Source organism: Trachurus japonicus, chromosome 4 (assembly GCF_045865225.1).
Source record: "Trachurus japonicus isolate A0001 chromosome 4, Traja_1.0".
Lineage (NCBI taxonomy): Eukaryota > Metazoa > Chordata > Actinopteri > Carangiformes > Carangidae > Trachurus > Trachurus japonicus.
Window position 1 is genome coordinate 7,400,872 of NC_140910.1, and position 24,509 is coordinate 7,425,380.

The 24,509-nt window shown below is 42.8% G+C and overlaps 1 protein-coding gene across 4 annotated transcripts in view; it reads left to right on the forward strand.

Annotated features, from left to right (window-relative positions):
• Positions 1-24,179, forward strand: part of lpp (LIM domain containing preferred translocation partner in lipoma) — a 138,630-nt gene extending 114,451 nt beyond the window's left edge. For all 4 annotated transcript variants that reach the window (XM_085773646.1, XM_085773644.1, XM_085773645.1 and 1 more), the window contains 4 exons: positions 4,402-4,571; positions 19,654-19,832; positions 21,815-21,935; positions 23,600-24,179. In XM_085773646.1, coding sequence (XP_085629772.1) covers positions 4,402-4,571; positions 19,654-19,832; positions 21,815-21,935; positions 23,600-23,728 — 599 coding nt within the window. In that variant the 3' untranslated portion in view covers positions 23,729-24,179. The remainder of the gene's footprint in view (positions 1-4,401; positions 4,572-19,653; positions 19,833-21,814; positions 21,936-23,599) is intronic.
• Positions 24,180-24,509: the final 330 nt, after the last annotated feature.

The window sequence follows — 24,509 nt, forward strand, 5'->3', positions numbered from 1 at the left end:
ATTAATAATGGAAATGGCAAGTTACAGCTTCGCTTTTATCATTGTTTTACATTCACAGTGGCCACATTAGTTAGGTACACCCTGTGCAGTCACAGTCCTTTAAGGGCATTTTCTATGAAGTCTATATGACAGTGTTGTAGAGGTCTCGGTTCCATTGTTTGAATCATTAAGCTGATAGAGGTGCAGCAAAGGACAGTATTTTCTAACACACACACACACACACACACACACACACACACACACACATACAACTTTAACTGTGCCTTCAGTATTGAAAGAAAAAATTATGGGCTGGATAACAATGGGTGTTGATGTGGCTTACAGTACAGGTGAACCTGATTAAATAGTCACAGAGTCACTGAATTCCCAAGAAAGAAATCTAATTGTAGTGGGGACAAATGAAAGTCTTTTAGTTCTTTTCAAACAATACTGGTCAGAACTTATAATGACTCATTTATCGTGAGTTGTTCAACAGGAAGTTAGTCTGCAAACATGTCTGTGATTAGACAAAAGTCCTTTTTAAGTGAAATGACCAAAACTATTCATGTTCCAGTTTCTATGAACATGTCACATTGAAATCTGGGAAATTATCATGGACTTTTTCCCCCCTGTTCTTACCAATTATTGCCCAAACAATTCATTTCACATTAATCAATAATACAAATTATTGTTTGCTTCAGCCCTAAATGAAAGTAATCATTGTCCACAGCCTTGTTCATATTACATTTTTATTTTTAATCAAGTTTCTTCAATGCTGCATCCTGAAATAGTACACATTATTGAGCTGTGGTCGATCACCCTTTATATTAATAATGACTCACATGTACTACATGTACTACATGTACAGCATGTTCTGTATCCCATCATCTTTATCAAAAACATTCAGCAGGATTGCAGACAAAGCTGTGAGCTCCAGCTTTCATTCATTTTCAAACAATAGAGATCATATAGTTTCATGTCTGACATGACGTGACACACTGTGTGATGTCATGTCATTTTAACAACGTACTCTCAGCACTTTTAAACTTTCTTCACCTTATTATTGGGCTGAGTTTAACATTTTGAGGCGACACTGGGAAGTAGACGAGCACTTAACAGGTCTGGGGGCCGACTGTATACAGCCTCAGATCCGCTGCTCTTTGTTTCAGCGTTGTGTGTGTGTATGTGTTCATGTGTGGGCCGCTGATTTGTACACGCAACATGGCATGACATGTCTCTGGGTATGTGTACAGTATATGATACATGTGTCTGTGTTTGTATATATACTCTACATGTGTGGCATGTCTGGCTCAAAGAGATACTTTTTTTCATTGTGCGCGTGTCCGTGTCTGTGTGTGTGTGTGTGTTGGGGTAAGACTGTGTACACTGTAAGCACAGTCGCGCACAAATAGCTCCTGAGGGCCCCTGCGATCACAGACTGCCAAAAGGAAAAGGATTTCCGAGAGGTTTCCTTCTCGCTATTTAAAGTGGGAGCCCTGTGGGACATGTCTGGCATTCTCATCCACTCACTGAAGATGGCCTGTGATCTGAAGCCACTAACAGGCTCAGCGTGCTCCGTCTCTGTCTCTCGCTCACTCTCTCTCCCTTTCTCTTTCCCTCTGGCTCTCTGAAGTGATTACCCTGCTTGTGATTCCACTGACACCCACATGTCCCCCCGAGACGTGCCTTCGCTAGTTTGTTTAATCTGCCTCCCTGTACAGTAGGTAACACAGCCGTAATTGAGGTGTGGATAGAGCTGTGGTAGCAGATGAAACCGATAGCAGGTTTTATGAAAACTCACGCACGCTATAAGTCGACGTGGATGAAGGCAGTCGCTGAATTTATGTACAAAATGTCTTCAACGGAAGTCTTTTGTTTCTTAATGTCTCCCCAGTCAATGCACGGCGACTCCTGTCATAATAATAATAATAAAAAGTCACACATATCAGTGCTTCAATGAGGATTTTTGAAATGTTGCTGGAAAAGTTGTGGCTCCAGTCATTCTTTAAGCAACTTCTCTCAGTTTCCAGTGGGGCTGCTGATAAGATAATGAGTTATCTGAGATTAGAATACCATTAGCGAGCCTCGCAGTCAAGCAGATATTTGATCTCAACAACATATGACTTCCAAAGTTGTGCTGATACCTGAGACAGATTCTGCTTTACACTCCGTTTGAATTTTTTGATATGAAAACAGTAAGTGGAACTGTGAAAATGCAAGCATCAGATACTCTATCTCCCCCGGTTAGTGTCTCGCCTCTGTCTGTAACATGCTTGAACCGCTCTGTTCAGAACATACAGAGTGTCAATCATCGCCCAAATCAGCCTTTAGATGAAGCAAAAAATGAAAAGGGAACAAAAATGATCCATAGAACTGAACTTGAATTAATTAAATATACTATATCATACTTCCTCAGAGAGATTGCATCTGTCCTCAGATGTGTAAAAAATAAAACATTCTCAGATATCTTTTTAAACCCTATTATTGTAAGATACCAGTAATTAAATTGACAGTGTTATTAATTGGGTTGAAGATAACTTGCATTGAGTCGAGGACATCTTAAACTCAATTAAAGATATCTCTAACTCAATTAAAGATATCCAAATGCCATGTCCCGCAATATGCAATCAGGCTCTTCCTGGCGCAATAGTATCAGTTCACTTGTGCCCCTTTTACAAAGACTTAGTTGTTCTTCTAAAGTTTTCTTTTTATCATTTAAAGCTTGACTTTTTGAAATAGATGTCACACTTTGGTGATGTCTACAGCCTTTTTAATGTGGCATAATTATAGTATTTAATCCTTCCTTATCCAGTGTTTGAAATAGAAATGAAGATTAGACACTTCTGACATCAGAAAATAAGGCATTTAAAGGGACAGTCCTTTTTTTCTTTTTCTTTTTTTGGGGGGGACAAGGTAATATGCGCTGGTGCACAGGCAACAGCGTCCATGCTGTGGTCAAACAGTCTGACAAGACAGGCAGGCAAACAGGCAGGCAGGCAGCAGGAAGTGAACAGTCAATGGAGAAAATAGATACTTACATAAAAATGATTCACCAAATTGGAGGCTTTTTATTCTATTATTTCTTATATTATCAAAATAACACAATAATAGATAGATAGATAGATAGATAGATAGATAGATAGATAGATAGATAGATAGATAGATAGATAGATAGATAGATAGATAGATAGATAGATAGATAGATAGATTTACTTTATTAATCCCGAAGGAAATTCAGGTGTGGTCAACTGCTCACAGAAGAATCAGTCACACACACATACGATAAAAACAGATTATAAATATCTAAAAATAAATAGTAATAATAATCAAGTGAGTTGATAACAACAATTTTGATAATCAATTAAACGTGGGTCATTTATACTGTAAGTTTCTTAAATACTGTATGAAGTGTGTTTTTTTCTTTTTTTAAATTTATTTTGACTGTAACGCCTTGGGACATTGAGGCCTGTGAGAACTTCAGCATTTCTTGCATTTTTTTTGACATGGTGAACTGTGCAATAAGATAAAGTGCAGGAATATAGTTTCTAAGTGCGAGGTTCATACGTTGTTTTGAGAGATATCCTCATTGTTCTGTAACACACAGAAACACACGAGTCTCCTGGATAAAACCCTGCAGGTTTGTGTTGTTGTCAGTGTGTTCAATTATTTCAATTTTTGTTTTAAAAAAAAGTAATTTTCCATTGTCATAACAGATGGCTCCGAGTACTGCAATACCCATGAGCCTCAGCTGATGGTGGTGCAAACCGGAGCAGTGGTCATATCAGAATATTTAGTTGTTGCAGCTGTGAACAAAAATCAAAACACATCACTACAAAATTCATCCAAAGAGCCAGAATTTCAATGTGAGAGAGTGAATGAGACACTGGAAACAAGGCAACGTCACATCTCTGTAACTGATCCACGTAATAATGACAACCAACACGATTCCTCTCTCACATGTCAATGTAACATTCAGGTATTCAAAGAACAAAACACTGTAGTTTTGGGATGACATGCTCGCCCTCATTTTACATCATTTTTTAGAGGTGTGTTGGAAATACTTAGATGTGCGCTGTACATATCTGTTGACAAGGCCCTTCTCCTCTGAACTGATCGGGTCTGAGCTGCTCTGGTCTGAAAAGATTTGCTGCTCTGTGTGATGCTTCTCATCAGGTTGAGCCGTTTGTTATCACCGGAGCATCTGTCAGTGCATGCAAACAGAGTCACACCTTCCCCAGACCTTCTTCACAATGATTTACATGATTGGACAATTTGTCTGGACCTTTGCAATATTTTCAGTGAGTGGAGTGTGACTGTTGGCTTCCTGATAAATGCTATCTGACCTTAAATATCTGTGGATTTATAGTGAATCTGAGCTCAGCCTCCCCCTCCTCCTCCTCCTCCTCCCCCTCTTCTCCCCAGGGCGCTGTGCCAGCTGTGGAGAGAACGTGGTGGGTGAGGGCACCGGCTGCACAGCCATGGACCAGGTCTTCCATGTCGACTGCTTCGTCTGCATGACCTGCAGCACCAAGCTGCGTGGCAAGCCCTTCTACGCTGTGGAGAAGAAGGCGTACTGTGAGCCTTGCTATATTGTAAGTAACTTCTGCCCTTTTCACATCCACGTGCCTCCCCACTATTAAGCTCACTCTGGTTCGTTATGTGTCCGTGGGGGAGGGCCCACCGGTAGCTCTGTGGCTGAATGTCCATATAATTTCACTTCATCCAACCACATTTCATTTCATCAGAGCCTGACAAGACGCCAGGTTCATCGTTTTGTCTTTGGTCTTTGGTGAAACTGTTATCTGTGATTCATTCTCCTGAAAGTTCAGTGATTTCCTTTAGTTACACAACTGTACTGTAAATGAAAGGTAGGAGCATTTGGCACCAGAATCCCTATATGGACTTGATACATGTTCAGTGTTGAATGCGTTACAGACCAAGTTCATGAGTTCATCGATGACAGGGAAAAGCCTACTCGTCTCGCTAACAGCTACTGTAACTGGTGGTGATGACTAGTTTTTCAGTCTACACTCATCAACATTTTTCTGTTAACAATGAATCAAATGTGTGGGTGTTAGTGTGAAAGAAGTGAGGAACCTACAGAGAAAAATTACCCAACTGTAGTTCTCTTACATTTACTCAGCATTGTAGTGTCTTTGAGCTCATTGTTTTGGTTTGTATGGTTTTTCTAGAGAAAAAACCCACTGCTGACTCCTACAACAAGTGTCAGAATAACAAAGTTAACAATGAGCTGGTGTTAGTAGAGGAGCGTTTAGCCTTGGAGTGAATACTGGACTGAAAGTGAGATGTGATTTATTAATGTCTACCGGATGTGGTAAATGGTTCCTAACGCACTGAACATATCAACTTTGAACTTGTCAGTGAAGAGACTGCACTTATAGCTCCTCTCTAGTTTTATTGACTACTCAAAGTGCTTCTCAATAGAAACCACACACACACACACACACACACTTTAATATAGCCTATTTTTTTCTATATACACAATCTGGGCTTTAGCAGCTTGCATCAATACATTTTCAACGAATGTTTGAAAGGCTTGAACTGTTGCTTGTTGTTTACAGTGACATCAAAGCCAAATGTTAAGAAGAGCAGCTTTGAAATTGATTAGCACCTTAGTTCTCTTGGCTACTCACCTCTCAGTTCTTGTAGCCCAGGACTGCAGTGACAGGCGCCTTTTGTTCTCCTGAATAATGATATCGGAGAAGCCTTCATTGATTTTCTTTTAATGGAGGATTTCCAGATATCTCTTCCTTGGTGAATTAGATCACAATTATAAGAACTATGTTTTCACAAGAGCTGATGCACAGCTATCTGAGTTACAGCTGATGAGCAGTCAGATATGGTGTAAAACGCACTTGATTTATTAAATTGGTGTCAAAATCATGTTAGAATATAACATGGTGATAATTGTGTGGATCAGATAAAGCAGAAGATTTTTTTGGTGTCTCATTCCCACTATTAACGTTGGGTTTTAAATCCATCAGAAGGTAACCAAACAGGAATTATTCATGTCACATTATTTAATTATTATTTTTATTTCTCTTTTTTAAATTCCTTCTCCAAAAAGTGTGACGTGTTTTTCTGTCACTATGTTGTGCAACACACATGAAACTATTTCCTGGCACAAAATTGTCAGTGAACCCACATCAACTTACGAGACCACAGAGATATCATTTTTGCAGAAGTGTGTCCCTTGTTGGGTTTCATTAGAATATAGTTCACTACTGGAAATGACAGGCAGGCATTTCTCAACATCAGCAATATCATGGGTAAGTTTGTAGGTCATTCCTGGAAGCTGAGACAGGAAGAAGCTGTCCAACGCAATGAAACATCACAATGGAAATTCTGGGAAAAGAGATCAATTTTGACTCTTTTATTTCAGAATGAGTGATTCATATAATATTTGGTTTAATTTACACACATTTTAAATCTACCATACAGTATAAAGGTAGATCTCCATGCAGGATCGCTTTTTTTTATGTTTTACCTGACATCTGCTCTATTTCTATTAGATCAATAAGAAAACATTGAGCAAGTAATTGGTTCACTGACCTGCTGGAGCCTGACAGAGGAGATGTAAAACTAATATGAGATACAATTACATCTTCTTATGGATCAACACTGCCAATAAAACACTGTAAAAGTGTAAAATATGGGACCTTAGGCAGAGTAAACGTCGTAACGACAACCCATGATGTGAAAACTAGATTGTTCTACTGTTTAACATCCTCGGCCCAGCTTTCCTACAGTAGGTTTTTCTGCAGGCCTCCTGAGACAGGTAGAGGCCACACTGAAAGAAACGCTGTCAGGTAGTTATTTGTAGAGGAAACACCGACGTTCCACTTTCCAGATTGTGGAAGAGAGAGTTTTCAGGAGAAATAATTGGGCTTGTACAAGCAGCAGTGCAGCTTGCAGCTCGCTAGTTAATGAGGAGGTTAAAGCTTTGTTTTTGGTAGATGAGGAATAAAGCATCTTGATGACCAGAGCAGTTAAAAAACATAACAAGATGTCTTAAAGAAATTAATTAGAGCACACGCTGAGATGGTTGATTCCTCTGGCACAGCACATATTAACACATACATACAATACCTTTACATCACTTGCTGGAAATGGCTCCATGTGCACTTTACCAGCAAAGTCTCAAAGCTGAGCCACATGACGTTAAAACCAGTGGCAGGCCATCTCTTAAATCATCCCTTTTCAGAGGCACTCACTGTGATTGTAGTTGTCTTGTCTGGAAGTTCTCCAACTCTGATACATGCGCTAAAGAGGAATGGGATAATTTAAGAACTTTATTTATGCATTTCATCAGCATAAATGTTCTTCTGGCACAAGATCAAAAGGATGGGGGAAATCTGAATTTCTTAATGAAAGTAATTTCTTCTTCTTTTATTCCCATCCTCAGGGTCATACGCCTCTGTACGATTAGAAAATGAACGTGAGAGTTGAGTCTCTGAAGAGAAATGTCATATCCCAGAGAGGAAGACCAAAACTTCAAGTTAGCCTCCAAGTCAGTCAGTCTAGGAATCTCTAAGAGCAAAACGAATGTTAATGATGCGCCGTCGGTGCGTGTTTGACTGTAGATTCCTACACTGTTAAATCTGCAGCACATTAAACCCAGTGTAACCTCTGTTTTCAGTAATTTAGTATCACACTTCCACAAGACTGGGGGAGCCAGAACAGAGAACTGGATGATATGAGTTCAGTTATTGAAACATTTTGTTTTGAGGTAAATTTAGATTTTTTTCTAGTTTAACATTTTGGGAGATACTGTACAAAGTCAAGAGTGAGATGAAAACATTAGTGTCTCTGTTTGCTAGAGTCGTTGTCAGGTTAGCTTAGCTGTAGCTTAGTTTAGTGTAAGGATTAGAAACAGGGAAAAACGGCCAGCTCCATCCATAGGTGGGAGGAGAACAACAATGCGGTCATCAAAATCCAAGCAGCAGAGCCTGAGAAATTCTGACTTTCATTCTGACATTGTGGTCAAACATCAGAAATCCTGCTGCTCCTGGGATGCAGGCAGCTTAATAGTGCATTTTGTGGTGGCAAGTGTCCATGTTTTTCAAGCTCAAAGCCCCACAGTGTAACCTTGCCCTTTTTTGCTAAATAGCCTGGGTCAAACAAACTTCGGTGACATCACTGTGGCATCATCAGGGTATTTTTTAGATGGTGGAAAAGCCCCCCGCTGAGCCACAGAGGACGATATTCTCTCTGGGATGAGGAAAGTGAACTAAGGAAGGAAAAAGACTGAAATGAGATAGTTTAAAACAGAAATTAGTTCAAAGTTAAAACAGGAATACTGGATATGTGCATTGGTGAGATTTATGACAAATCCAGTGGTATGTATGTATAGTAACATACATGAAAATTGTGTCCGCTGTACTGTATTTAAAAAACTACAGAGCAGATTTATTTTCATACTGTGTGTATGTTACAGTATGTACTCTAAGGGTGAAATACATTTTTCTCTCACCCCGTGGCTGTGTACTACATTTGATGAGGAATACCTCACAGGTATAACAGGTGCCTGAGGAAACTTACTGTTTGTACAGTATTATGCAAAAACGTATTAATCTCTTTGCTAGGAATTGTAGGAATACATTTTGCATGCCACGGTGATTGCCATCCAATAAAGTTTTCTGCTGTATATCAGAGTCAGCGATCAGCATCCCTTTTATCTAGGCTGGGACTTTACATATTCTGTGGAACAGTGCTGGCACTGGTATCTGCAGGATCCATCTCTTCCGCTGGCTGATTTGCCTCATTCAAACTGTTTGTCTAGATATTACTGATTCCTTTTCAGTAATGTGCAGGAACTCACCCACATCTGTTATCGTCACTTGTCTACCTTCTGATTTTACAACCTGCTATCTCTCAGTATAACCAACCTCAGTCACACCACTTGTCCATGAATTGTGGGGCAGCAATCATTCTTTTGTCCTCGGTACTTCCGCGGCTTGCCTCCACAGACGACTTATCGCTGCCTTTTTGAATACACAGTGATGCTGATAAACTCTACAGCAGCTCAATTAGTGCCTTGTTTTGCATGGTGTCATTCTTAATCATGTTATTGTGACAACATGGAGTTGCCATTGTTTTTGGTGTCCGTGTGTGTGTATGTGTGTATGTGTGTGTCAGCGTGTCAGCCTGAGGTGTCCCACAGCTTCCCCTGTTCCATGTTTGCACAAATGATAAGACTTGAGAGTATATGGGAGTGAATGCAAACACCACCCAGAGAGCCATCCATCATAGTTACTGAGAGACAGCAGTTACAGTAGGTGTTGTAGCGCCACTAAGTGTTTTCCAAGAAGGCACAATTCAGTTCAAAGTGTTCCTCACTAATACATAACATCGGGAAAATTCACAGGGCCAGGTGAGAGGGAGGCCCAGCTGTGCCGGACACTTTAACAGATTAGATCATAATACTGTGACAGTGTTTTGGACTATTTGTAGTGTAATCCTCAGTGGTGAATGACAAGGTGTTAAAATAAGTAATAAAGGTTCAGGTTTAGGTTCATATTGTCTCACTTGGACAGTCAAATCAGATCAGAAATATAAATGAAAATGTTTTGACTTTTTGGAAATTGCAGTAGAATGAACATTTGTAATTATAATAATTTAGCAACAACAAACAGTGAGCGCCAGTAAAATCTGTGTATCCTTAAGGCATCATTACTTACTGTATCACCTAAACAACAGGTAACAATGAACATATTAGTAGAGAAATGTTCACATCCTCACATCATGTAGCAGCTCAAGTCATTACCTTCGAGCAGTTATTTTACCTTTTATAGGCTTCAAGTTGAAATGTCCTCAATTATAGTGGGGATTATAGAAGTCACCACATCTTTTTGAATTCATAGTCCCAGAAATGAAGAGTAATTTCCTTTCTTCTTTCACTTCAGGAAGTCTGCCTCTAACCACAAGAGCCTATTATTGAACAGAGCTGAGAGCAACAGGGGCTCTTCATCCATCTGATAGCTCAGCTGGTCTTTGAAGAAGTTCAGGCGCGGTATCCAGTGTCGCAGAGGTTAATTGCTTACACAGGGAACCATGCCCACTGTAAGGTCCGTTCTGTGTCGTCCGCGTCCGCCTTGATACCGTGGTTACTTGCAAATCTCTGCAGCATTCCTTTAGCCAATTTTTTTTTTTGCCTAGTTAATTTATTTATTTATCTTAAAAAGGCTCTTTAGCTACCCTTTGCTTCAGGTTGTATACCGGTAAATAGATCCATTCAATCTGCTCTACTGACACGAGTGAATGGTAAAAGGGTTGCAGACAATGCTCAGTTCCCTGTTAGCGGCAAAATTCACATCCCCACCATCCTGTTTATACTACCACTTCCTATGAATTTAGATAACTAAAGTGCAATTGTAATGAGACTGATGTAAGTAACACAAGGTCACAGCAGGAGCAGAGCTTCTTATTTAAAGAGCAGTAATAAAAAGATAGGGATTTGCCCACATAAAAACCTTAATCTATTTCTGCCTTTTTTGACAAAATGTCAGAGAGCACCAAGGTCACGGACATCTGCTTGCTTGAATGTAATTGTGTTCATTATCTGGTGTTGTACCACGGCTCTGTTATATTTAAAATAAATGGGTTTTGGTTTCATTGGTTACACTCTCCGAAAGATTTTCCATTCTGCATTTGAAAAGGAAGAGCTGCACATAGTAGTCCTGACCTGCCATTCACCAGGAAACCCTCATGATTGACTTATGAGCTTTTACCCTCTGTGTCTGTTTGTCTGTCTTGGAAAGTGCTAAGCCATCTTGGCCATTCCATTCATGTGGCCTTCGTAATAGCTTCACCATTTGACTAAAAGACCTTTTGGTCTCTTTTCGTAATTAATTTCCCTATGCAGCACAAACTTTGAACATGCATTCTAATATCAACTCGTACTGATCTTGAGAAAAATCTCCTTTTCTTGAAACTACTTCACACTGGGCTGATTAATTACTGATGATCCAATTACGTTGAAGGAAAATTTGATTTATTAGTAAATATGTTTTATAGGTCAAATGTTTTATTTACAACATTTACAACAAGATGTGAAAAAGTTTGTGACATTTTCAGACATTTGGTGATAAGCACGCTTTTCTTCTCTTGGCCACAAATGGGTTTTTTAAAAAATGTTGTTTTTTTTTCATGCCTCCGCTTCTGCTCAGAAAGGTCTGGGACAAACAAATGCATGACAAGTTTAAAAGTGATTTTCATCATGCTTTTCCTGTGCTTTATTCAAAGTTTTGATTGAAAAAATATTTAAATGGTTTTCAGAACCAAAAAGCATCTCAATGTAGTTTTAGGTCCCCGTTCTCAGGTTCATCTCTGGAGCTCTAGTAACATTGGCTGAATGCTTTTTGAGTGATTGAATAAAAATGTAGCAGATTTCAGGTAAACAAAACCAGGGGAAGAGGTTGTGGGTTCAAACCTGAGGCCTGGGGCCTTTTCTGTGTGGAGATTACATGTTCTCCCTGTGCCTGCGTGGGTTCCCTCTGGGTGCTCTGTCTTCCTCCCATAATCCAAAGACATGCACAATAGGTTAATATATGAATTGCCCGTAGGTTTGAATGACAGTGTGAACTGTTGTTTGTCTCTATATGTCAGCCCTGTGGTAGTCAGGCGGCCTGCCCATGCCCTCGCCCACTGGGATTGGCTGTAAGGATAAGCAGTATAGCTAATGGATGGATGGACTTAGAGAAATCAAATACAGGCTTGGAGGTGGGTGTGGGGGGGCTTTGTGATTGGTTAAATGTTTCGGGTGTTTTGTTGTGACATCAGAGCTAGTTTCAAGGCTCAGTTTCTGAACAAAGGCTCTGTGCATATCTCTTTAACTTTACACTTTTATGGTATTAATGTAGAACATTGACCTGATCTTTAATTTAAAGAACACACTGTATATCTGATGTTTATGAGACTATATCTGATGTTTAGTAGTGGAGAAACTGGTAAAATGATTAAAGGATCCAGGTGTTAATACCAAATAGTTGAAAACCTTGTAAACACCTTTTAGAGCCTGACTTAACATCCACTTCAAATCAGCAGGAAAGGTGACAGGTATTAATGAAGGGTTCTTGAGTTGATCTCAGAGAAATATCGGCGTACAAAAGACGACCTCCTGCTCTAGCTGTGTGTACTGAATTTCACAAGTGACTTCAAATGCACCATAATCACAGAATCTAGATAGCAAAGGGTAGTTTCCAGGGTGGCGCTGCACCCGGAGGGGACAGGCATGGTGCCAGCTGTATTGGGGCTCCTGGTGATGGATGTCCTCCACAGCTCATCATATCACACTATACTCTCCCATCTCACAATGGGATATCCCCAAGAACTCCCCTAAAGCTGCCGCTGTCATTGAGAGAGGGAACACGCAATACATCCGATCACAGAGGATGATCTCTCCTCTCTCTCTTCGCATCCAGTCACGGCGATAGAAAACAGTTCCGCACAGAAAAGGAAAAAAAGCGTGTGACGTGGCCTCCCTGACAGTAATATGGCGCTGCAATTAGAAACGACTGCACACCACCCACACACCTGTCACTCCTCCGTGATGGATATGCAGGTAGTCACATCCAGAGGCTTTGCAGCCAGTGCGGTGAGTTCAGGGCCCCCACATATGATGCTCGTCGCTGTGGCTCGCTGTTCGGCAGCTCTGCGTGTCTGCGAGCGTCCACACAGCTGCTGCTCACGCCGGGAGAACGGCCACGCACACGCCGAGCGAGCGGCGGCGACGGCAGGTATACACCCACCCTGTTTGACTTGTCGTCTGAGGCACGCTCATGAACACACAGAGACTCGCTTTCTGCTGACTTCGTCATCAAATATTCATGGCTGTCTGCATTAGCTTGCAGAGTTCTAATTGAGTTCTGTATATTCAGACGTGATTAACTCGGTCTAATTCCTCAAAGGAGTGAGCCAATTAGATAGCACTTGCATGAATAGGATTTCACATCTTAGTACGTCTCCAGACTTGCCAAGACAATTATATGTGTGTATAATTGCACTGTACAGTGGGTGTGAGCCCACTAAACTCAAGCAGGTCATTATTTCTTATTACTGACCCACTCTGCAGGAAATACAGCTGTCCTCTCCATTACAGGCAAGTAAATGAAAAGCACGAGTGTTGTTATTAGAATACACTGTTTGGACAAGAGACGGGAGAGTGATTCCAAACACCGGGCCCTCTAAACCTTCCTCATGTTTTTTGTCTAAGCACATTTCCTCCCCCCCAGGAGCAAGCAGGAGAAAAATATCTGTGACCCAGTGCTGACCCACCACAATGTCACTCTAACTCATGGCAGAGAGAACTACTGCCGGGGTCTTTGTCAGTTTCTCTCTGTAACCAGAGCAGGAGACATTGCCCAAAGTCCAGAGGGGTCACATTCTGCTGCGGAGCTGAATTTAAGGCAGAGAGGCAGACAGGCAGGCCGGCCACTTCGCCTGAGCCGGGGAGAGAGATCAGGGCCCCCACTGCCACCTTTTATTCTTTGAAGAAAGGCCTGAGCAAGGCATGATCTGTGTGTCGGCCCTGTCCCCTCATGTTGTCTTTAGCACGACTTTATCACGCAGCTAAAATAAGAAATCTGTGCAAACAAACACTGCGGCGCAGCAGAGTGTAATAGGATGTATGAATATTTAAATCTCATTTGACGTTTGTTAGTTTGTGGGAAACTTGTGTGAAACCTGCACAGGCAGAGCGACTGCTGGCAGGAGAGGGAGAGGGAGGGGGGGGGGGCTGTCAGTGCTGACGCTCATAAACTGTCCAGGCAGAGATATAAAATAAACGTAAAAAACAAATCAGGATAGGAGGCTCTGGCAGGATGCCATCCCAATCCTGCTCACACCGGACGTCCATAACGCAGCGTGAATTTATGACACGGACAGAGTGACTGAGCTGTGCAGCGCAGACCGACACTCTGAGGAAGCAGGGCCGTTCCAGGTCAGAGACACCCAAACCTCAGCACTGACTGACTGGCTCGTACTCACACAAACACACACACGAGTGTCACAAACGCTCCGTCTGTGAATAATACAGCTGATAGTTTCAAGGTCACTGATCCTCGGAGTGAGCAAACCATTAGGAGAATCACTTTCCACTGTGTGACATGCTCGCTCGCACCCACATGAAAACAAACAAAGCAAAAAACAAAACAAAAACCACACACCTCAGTCATCTGCATTCAGGCAGCAGCCAAGATACGAGTGGGTTGATTTACATAACATGCTTAGAAATGACAGGGTTTTGTACAGGAGTCAAGTCACGTTAATAAATCTTCATCTGCTCACTCTGTGGGCCTGATGCTCAGAAAGTGCACATCCAGATGGATGGAGCGAGGATGCCAGGGAGCACCGGTCACTGGAAAGCAATCACTGATATAAAATAAATTTAAGTCGAATGTCAAGGGCCGGGGATGGGGATGGTGTCAGGGGTCCCTGGTCCCCGGTGAGGGACGGCCCTCAGAGGGGAGGAGAGGGGAGACAGGGGGCTGCTCACTTGTTAACCTCTGCGGAAATGAGGTGGAGGAGATGATCATGATCACTGATCCTGACCAGCTGAGAGGAAACTCAGTCGTCCACACACACTTTTTTACACACAGACCTCTCCACCTCTGTGGCCTGAGCAGACCTCAGATCAGGGAAGGGCGGCGCTCCCACAATCCCTCCACAAACGTGTGGAGATTTAAATGAGCTCCCAGCCTCCCTCAACACAAGCAGATTTCTGGCGATTTCTTCTGGCCAAGACCTCCGCGATTTGGCTGAGGAACGTGGAAAACAAGTTTTTTTTTTTTTTTCTCTCCCCTTCTTTAACCCTGACCATGATAATCCTATCTGCTGCTTTGTCAAAACACATTCACAACTGACTCAAGGTAGCTCCCACAAACTATTTTTTTACTGTCTATTTAATACATTTTCAGCATCACTCGTACACTTCTTTATCAGGAATGCACAATTATGATGCAGGGGACCGTAAACACAGATATAGGGACAGTTTTTTTCTTTTTTGCCAAATCTGCTTTTTAAATTTATGGTGTCATGTCAGTTTTTCTTGTGAACACACTGAAAATAACAGAATATTACCTAGAAGACTATCGAGAGCTTTTAAGACTGCATTCATGTTGAGGTGTGGAATAATTCAACTGTACAATGTGGACTTGGATTGTTACACTGATTCATTCTACAACTGAATAGATGGAAAGAAAGAAAGCATCTCCAGTGTGTTGAAGGCATCTTGATGAAATTAAATTGTCCTGCTGATGATTACACAGGAGTTAGACTGTGAAAAGATAAGATGTGTTGTACTTTTAAAGCTTAGTTTCAAGCCTTTGACACAGGCAGCCACAATACACAGGGGATCTGACAGTTTGAAGGAATAACCAAAGAATGTGTGTTAGACTGAGACTGGTATGAACTCTGATGATTACATTCACATATTTTTGAAAGATTATTTTCCAAAATTACAAAAGGGAAACTTGAGATTTGATGTTCTTTCAGTTGTTGGTGGTGGTTTGTCCCACAGCCGCCCACTTCTCTACCCTGCACTCTGAGAAATGTGAGAAAGGCCACATGGGTTTTTTTTGTTTTTTTTTGGCATAAGCGAGTTTCCCAGGACCGGATGCGTACCAGGACCCAGTTCTTCCGACAGCTCCATCAGTATCCTCGGCAGCAAAACACATAAACACATTTCTCAAAATGTGACACTGTCCCTTTAAAGCCGCAGTTCACGGTGTCATATCAGACTGTTTTATATTGTGACATTAGTCTTGTTGACCCACGTGGTAACTTTCTCACTTTCTCTATAGTATCACCCCACGATGACTCACAGCTCCTTCATCTCTCTCAGGTCCCATTTGTTCTTCCATCTCTTATTTTCGAGCACTTCCTGTTGCAACAATGAGAAACCTGAATGGATAATTATACTTTGTTAGGTGAAGTGATTTTTCTTTGTCCTGCCTGATTGAGCCATATTAAGCAATAAAAAAAAGGAGACAGGCTGCTTGTCAGGGATTATTAAGTCAACGGACACCTACCCTCAGGAAGTAGCAGGGTCAGCGAGTTGACTCATAGTTCACGACCGAGTCAGTATCTCTTGTTCACTGCGAAGGAAACCAAACACTGCAGCGGCGGTGGCGGCGGCGGCGCTCAGATCTGTCTTTCGAACAAGCTCTTGTTAGACAACGCTGAGCTACCTTCAGTAGGGTGTAGTTAATTCACACAGCATGGCCTGGCACCGACCAGCACATTCTGTGAGGGTCTGGGTACACACAAGCACGCATACACACACACACACACACACACACACACACACACAGACACACAGATACACACACACTGAATCAGATCATCTGTAAATCTGGCCCACTCCAGGTTCAGCGTGCCAGGTCATAAATTGCGTGCAGTCTCAGTGAACTCCAGCCTGCCTCCTGCCAGCCACGTGAAAAAAAACAACTAAAAAAACACAGAAAACAGAACAGATAAGTATAAAATTTGTGTTGATACGGTCGGAGGAGATGGTAAACAGATTAAACTTCACAATATGCCACAGCTGATTTCCAGCTGTTTACTGTTTCATCTGTGAACATGGAAAACACATCTTTGTTCCAGCATTGTTTTACCTGTAGCTGTGTTTTGCATCACACACTGTAAACCCAATTATTTGTAATAATTTGATTGGGGATGAAACGGAGCATTTTATTTATATTACCTCTAATATTAACCTGTATGTTTTGATTACTGAATTAGAATCTCAGACATTTGATGCTTCCGGCTTCCACATTTGAGGATTTTTAGTTTCTACTTTTACTATGAGAAAGTGAATATACTGGAGTTTTTATTATTTTTTTATTTTTCAAGTGGAACAAATATCTGAAGATGTCACTGCGTGCTCTAGGCAATGATAATGGTGTGTACTGGTTTCTGGTGTTTAAGTCCCTGATTGTCTGTACTTTCTTATTAGTTGTATCTGTTTAAAAGTCAATGTCATTTGATTGAGTCGTGTTCCAGTCAAATTCCGAGCTCACTACCAGTGAAAGTGAGTCAAATGATCTCAGCTCATGAGCATTTCCAAGGCTCAGTGTTTGACTAAATGGCTGCGAAGAGTATTTGTTGTGTTGTTTTACCATCTGTGTTTCTGTCTCAGTCCGTCAGGCCTGTGTCTCATGTTCAGAGCCGAGCACATGGGACCTCTTAACTCCCTCGTACATGCTTTGTTTGCCATCACACTCCTCATTCTAACAGACAGCTGTGACAAAACGCTGTTTGGGAGCCCGCCGCTGAAGAGTGGGGAGCTCTGGCCGGACTGCGTGGGCTTCAGTGTGTTTGGTGTGAGACCGTGAGAGCACTTTGTGGCAAAAGGAAACGGCTCACAATGAGGAAAAAGGGGCCACAATTGACTTCACCGCACTCCGCTCACCCCTCAGTTCAGCAAGAAGCTGTCTGACCTAAATTCACTTTACCTCATCTGCCTAGACATTTGTTTAGCCTTCTGGGCAAACACTTAGAGAAATGTATGAGGGAGAGGGAGAAAAAAAAGAATACATATGCTTGAATACATCACATTTAGTCAGGGGAAAGCAAAACCCGGACATCTGCAGACATATACAGCCCTCTAGTGGCAAACTGCAAAGGACCTGGATGCTTGACAGAGACAGCTTCAAGTGATTTATGCAGAATTTCCTGAACCATCTGTGGAGGTTGTTCCCGACCACAGACCCAAACTCTCTACGTTTCCCCCTTGAACACCAGACCCAGGTCTGTGTTGCAGGACTAATAAATGTTACTTAATGTCAAATAATAGGAGTCACGAGTGAACAGAAAGCGGCGAGGGCTGAGCAGAATGAATGAATTGAGGTCATAGAATCTTACCATCAGAGAGAAAGAGAGAAATTTTGTCTTTTGAGTACTGTACTCATTACAATAGCCCGGAGGAACTGTGTGCTGTGAAATCATATGCTCTAGTTAAGCTAAACAAGGGCAAGGTATTCCCACATGAAGGGCAGATGAGAATAAGTAAGTGGAAATGCAGACAGATGAGTAAGAGTTGAGGACGGTTTAGCGCTGTTTGGCCCTGGTATCTTACTCAGATTCTCAGGTTGCAGATATATCCTCTCTCTCCCTCTCTACCTCTACCTCTCTCTGTCAGTGTGTGCGTGTGTGAGGCAAACCTCAGGGGCTCGGTGCAGCGAGCTCATTAAAGGCTTTATTCCACTTCCAGGATCGAGCAGGATTGCAATATGGACATTGTTTATACACAAATGTTGCCCTGGGAATAATGTTTATTTCTATTACCGTCTTGGAGGAGAAAAAAGAGAGAGAGAAAGAAAAATAAGAACGCCGAGCTTGTCTGCACACATTGCTTTTTATGAAATAATGCCTCTCCAGGAGTGCTTTGAAGAAACGGCTATTTTTCAAACCACTGCTTTCCTTGGCCCGGAGTCATACGTCAGCTGCTCCCGTTCCTCAGCGGCACATGATGGTGTTGTGAGGACGGAGGAGGCCCGAGAATGGAAAAGTCACAGAAGCAACAACACACAGAGAGTCATGTCAGGTAGCACTTTCACATGTAGTTTCAATGAACCTCATCCTCCTCTGAAGCTGCTTCTGCTCATTAGCATATAGACTACAAATGTCACTGCACGTGCTCCGCGGCCGGACAGCGGATGGCAGGGAGTTTACCTCGGCTGAGCGGTCACACAAGTGTCATTTTAAGCGGCAGGCCCCGGCGGCGCGTCTGGGAGGTACAGCCGATGACGCAGCGCAGTGTTGCTACACACCCCGAGCTGTGTTTGGAAACACTGAGGCAGCTTGCTACTACAGTGGGAGCCAATGGGAACAGCTGAACCGTACACTCTTTAGCCCAGCCAAGCGCACAAAGAAGAGGAGGAGGAGGGATTGGGGAGGAAGAGGGGGGGGGGGGAGCAGAGTCACACAGAGATCCAGGAAATGCCTGAGCAAGAAGCAGCGACAGCACGGCCCATCAGCTCACACACACACACAGACACATCAGGCCGCACATTGATCAACCCTCACATGATATATCCAACCTCCACCCCCCACATACACACACACACACGCGTAATTGCATTGCTGTTTAGAGAGGCAGTCGTTATTTATAAAATATCGAAATAACAAATGGCGTCTCCCAGCAGATATTAAGAAGAGAGATGCCACAGATAAGTCAGAGGCAGGCGGCCGCCACGTCCCCCCGCGGGCCGCCTGCCCAGTCGCCTGGCTGCAGAAAACCTGCAGTCATCACAAAGTGGAAATATTTACTGCTCACACTCTTGCATATGGGAGGATGGAGTGTGGGTGAGGGCGGCTGATAAATGACCGTGTTTGTGTTTCGAGGGGAGTGCTAATCAGATTCCTTCAGCTTCAGAGGCATTTGAGGACAGCTGAGCTAAAGGTCCTGAGTGTGGATTTATTTGTTGCACGAGCTGTAGTGGGAACAGAGCCACCTGAAGTGTAACGCCGGGAACAGAGAGTCTCAATTCAAAAGGGAAAAGGAAGAAAAACTTTCCCAAAGTTTTCATACTGGCAACAACACGTTGTGCACGAGTCCTTAAAGGGCCAACAGGAGTGAGTCATCTACACTCATCATCAGGATTGTTGGTTAATCATGTGGGTGTCTGTGGGTTTGTGTGTTTGTTTCTACAGAACACCCTCGAGACCTGCACCATCTGCAGTAAGCCCATCATGGAGCGCATCCTGCGGGCCACAGGGAAAGCCTACCACCCTCACTGCTTCACCTGCGTGGTGTGCCACCGCAGCCTGGACGGCATCCCCTTCACCGTGGACGCGTCCAACCACATCCACTGCATCGAGGACTTTCACAAGTACGTGACTGAAAGAGATAGTTCAGAATTGTGGCAAATTGGCCAATTGCCATAAACCCTATAGTCATAGCAGTAGGTTCGTTACCTTTAATTGTCCGTGCAAGCTATTTTTAGAACGGCTGAGACGAGCCGCGAGCTGCTCAGAGCTACACTATGGAGGCTAATGGGACTTTTTGGTTTCCCTCATCAAACTCATCAAATACACAATCCAACAACTCCAAAACGCACTCACGGCTCTGCTCCGCTGTTCTAAAAATAGCTTGCACCGACAATTAAAGGTAACAAACCTACTCCTAAAACTACGTATATGGATTATGGGAATGGGCCAATTTGCCAAAATGTTGAACTATCCCTTTAAGGCTCTCACATGACTCAAATAAGTGTATGATGTAAAATGGGCGGCTTGTATGCACCCGTGCAGCCCTGTAGTAACCCCAAGCTCTATGACGCATGTTAGCATCTTTCAGCTCATTATTGTGCTTTTACAACAAAATAGTTTGGGTTCATTTTCTCTCTGTTTTTCAGGGAAAGAGCTCTGACTAACTCCCTGACTCCCAGCCACACACGCATGCAGTTAACCTCCATCTCTCTGGTGAACACAGCAGAGTGTTAATCAGCTAAAAAGGCAGATTTTTTATCTCATAACGCAGCTAAAATGAGAATTAAAATTACACTCCCTGGGTCTGTCCAGAAACATGATAAATACATGCTAATGTTGTTCCCTGCCTGCGGGATGTGTAACTAGGCAACCGCATGCTAACAGGACTTTTTAAGGTGATAATTTGTTGTGTTTTCAGCTTGTTCCACTGCCACCAAGTGGCCAAAAGTCAAGCGATGCTGCTTTAAAGTCTTAAACTCGGAGCACAGACTCATCTATAATTAAGCCCTTGGTACAGCATCTTGGTGCTTCCTTTTCGGGAAATCCTGCAAACAGTTTCACAAGCCCAATGACCTTATGAGATGCAGCTGTAGACATGAATTTAATAGTAAATTCCTGTTATTGTGTCACACTCTGATTGCATAACTGTTACCTTACCAGAAATGTCCCTTTACTCAGTGACCAGAAGGGAAACAGAAGTAAACAGCTGGCTCTTGGTGTGAGTGCACAGCTTTTGCTTTGTGGAGTAGCTGCACTGGGCCGTTGTTTAATTCCACATGACAAGTGTGACCTCAGCGGAGCGGGCCTTTGTGTCGAGGAATAGTCATGCCCGGACCAGGGCCTGTTTTTATTTATTTATTTGTTTATTTTCGTTGTTGTTTATTCCTGGCTAATACTGCATGGCCGTGCTTCCCCCCACAGCCACAAACCTCCCCTCACTTCCTGATTCTCAAGCACTGAATCAGCATGTGGGATTGAAGGAAGTGTCCTCTCGACCACTAGTGACCAAACGGGACCTCGGTGTGCACCGATCCTATAGTTAGATAGACTTGTTCCTGCTCACGGCATTTCCAGAGTTACTGCTTTGAAGGCTCGTTCTGTAAATGCTGTGAGAGTCCGTTGTGATTTTTGTAAGTTCTTCTATATTTAATTGTTCCTCAAATATTCTATTTACATTGAATATTTCAGAGAAGAGCAAATTTAACCTTTTATTGCCACTTCAACGTCTGAGATTTTAAATATTTAAACCAAGGAAAAATTGCAGCTCTGCTTTTTCCTTTGTTTAAGCTTTTTTTTTTTCATAATATCTCACCACAGTTATCCTATATTTACTCTTGTGTGAAGAACAGAAAGTGTTAGATCAGTTAGTGCAGTGGTTCCCAGACTTGGTTCTTAATGTAGAACGCAACAGTGGGATTGATCTAAGATGATAACGCTGGTCAGTCACAGCTCTGCCTGTGTGCGTACAGTCTCCAGGAGCCTCGCTACACAAAACAGTGAATGAAGGAACTTCTCCCAGATGACACTTGTTTTAACCCATGTCACTGAAGCTCATGTTAAGTCACAATACTCATTTCTGCTGCTCTTGGTTCTCCCCTCACAGGAAGTTTGCTCCACGCTGCTGTGTGTGCTCTGAGCCAATCATGCCGGCACCGGGCCAGGAGGAGACCGTCCGCATTGTGGCCCTGGACCGCGACTTCCACGTGCAGTGTTACCGCTGTGAGGTATGTTGGTCGATGTGTTTATCTCCGCCGGTATGTGAGCTCCCTATAATTAAGAGCGATGGCTAACGCACCATGTTGCACAGCTGCCTGTGGTAGTCATTATGGCATGAAGGTGTAAGGAACAACGCACATGCCCCGTCCCCGGAGTCACCTTTTCAGTGAGAAGAGTGAATCATTCCTCTCTTACCTGCCTCGAAATAGCTTTCCATCTCTTCACTGCAAAGTTCGTGGACTTACATAGTAACCAATCAGTCAGCCTCCACTCGCCGGCTGATAAGCTGCACTGAGACATTACGTGCCCGGCTAACAGAGAGGTAACGCGTCACATTGTCAAAGAACCGTGCCAGTGTGAGAACACGGAGCGTTTGGCAGACATAAAGGTCAAATGAAAGCAAAGCAGATTAGTTCAGCTGAAGGGGCTCAACAAGAGAAGAATTCTGTCACCAGGGAGACATGAGGAGGTGGAGCTGTAATTCTGTGTGTATGTGTGTGTGTGTGTGTGTGTGTGTGTGTGTGTGTGTGTGTGTGTGAGAAAGAGAGAGAAAGTGTAACCCAATGTCACAGACAATGAGAAAATAATGCCAGAGCAATGGATGTGTAGTTTTGTGTGAAATAAAAAAAACAAGGTTTAGACTGAACTCAGCACAAAAACAAGACGACCAGGAAATAACAGGTTTCATGTGTTACGGGTCTTGGCTCCAAAACAAAACATCCGCACACTGTACTTTACGACGTCTCGATGTCACCGAGACCCTCATCAGACTAGTCACCACCACACAGCAGAGCAGAGCAGGCTGTATATACAGATACAAACAGCTGTCACACCGCTGCTGTATTTGTGATCTGCATGACTGAGAGTCAATTTACTCCCAGACTCAATCAATCAGAGCAGAGCTGGAGTCTGACACACTTCACACACAACAGCACTGAGAATAAGTAGAAGCAGGAAGTTTAGTCCTCATGGCAGCGCTAGATAAAGATCTCATCCTGAGGGGGACATGAGTGACTTCATAAAATTTCATGACACACCACAAAATAAGCTTTTGAGACATTTAACTCAAACCCACACGTTAACATCATGTTGGTGCTGGACCTTCAGGGTTCATCCTCTGAGGACCTTGAATCCTTGTACAAAATGTCATGGTGACCCATCTCATTGTTGTTTAGTGATTTCAGTCTGGACCAAACTCAGATTTACAGCATGTACCGTTTCATGTAGAAGGAAGGAAAGTAAAAAGACAAATCAAAGTGAATAGACACACATGGCATCTTTGGAGAGGCATGACAAAATATTTTCATTTTACAATTGTAAAAAAAAAGGGAAATAAAACTTTATAATGACACAGAAGAATAGTTTGATCCAACTATAATCACCTTCAAGAGAGAAAACATTTCAGATCACACCTAAGAAAATGTTTTTTTATGCTGCTATAATAGTTGCTGCGTCTCCACGCTCCACACAGCCCTGAGCCCATCTAACTCCTGGTCCTGCTGCTGCACAGAGACAGTGTTACTTGACACAGGCTGATGGTTTTTAAACAGCAGTAAATGTCTCATTTAGGGCGTGCCGTGCACACAGCCAGGGTGTGAGAGTGTGTGATGGGTGAGCGTGGCTAATGTCTCTGTTTGTGTGCACAGACTAACAGAGTATCTGTGTCCTGCAGGACTGCGGCTCCCTGCTCTCGGAGGGGGACAACCAGGGCTGCTACCCTCTGGACGGACACGTCCTCTGCAAAAACTGTAACACCAGCCGCATCCAGGCCCTCACCGCCAAGGCCACCACTGACCTCTGAACAAGCCGCCGCCCGGTCACCTCCACTGTGATAATCCAACGCTCTCTCTCTCTCTTTCTCCCTACCTCTCTCTCTCTGTCCCTCCATTTCATTCTCTTTTTCTCGCAAACATACCCATCCACACACGCTTGCATTCCTCAGCATACACATATATATCCCTCTCTCTATATATAAATATCCATATATTCACCTTCAGTAACAAGAAATAGCATCACATGTTCACCCGCAGACATTATTTACTGACTCGGTACAATCACAGCAGAAGGAGCGTTTGTTTTTTAACTGTGCTGCCGCCGAAGCGATAGTTTGAAATTTTGGGAAACATGTTTGTCTTTGTGTTTACTTTGTTGCTGGAGTTCAGATGAGTGGATTGATGCCTGACGCCACAGTCACCAGGTGGTTAACTTCGACTTAACATGAAACAGCCTCACTCTGTGCAGTGTTTAGAAAATGTCACCAAACTGCAGCATCAATGCTTTGTTTTTCAGAGGTACCACTTTCAGTCAATAAGTAGTCCACCACATAATCCCTATTCAGACATATATAACCTGTGGCATAGCGAGTTCTGGAGCTGCAGACAGAGCGAGGCTCACTAATTCCCTGTTTCGTGTCTTTCTGTTGAGCTAATGTAGACAAATAGAAAACAGGTGTCAATCTTCTCTTCCAACTCAGAAGCATATTTCCCACAATGTTTAAATATTGCTTCAAAACACTCAGAATCCATCAGTAAACAGTTACAGTATACATCAATATACATTATTATTTCATATCATTATTATCT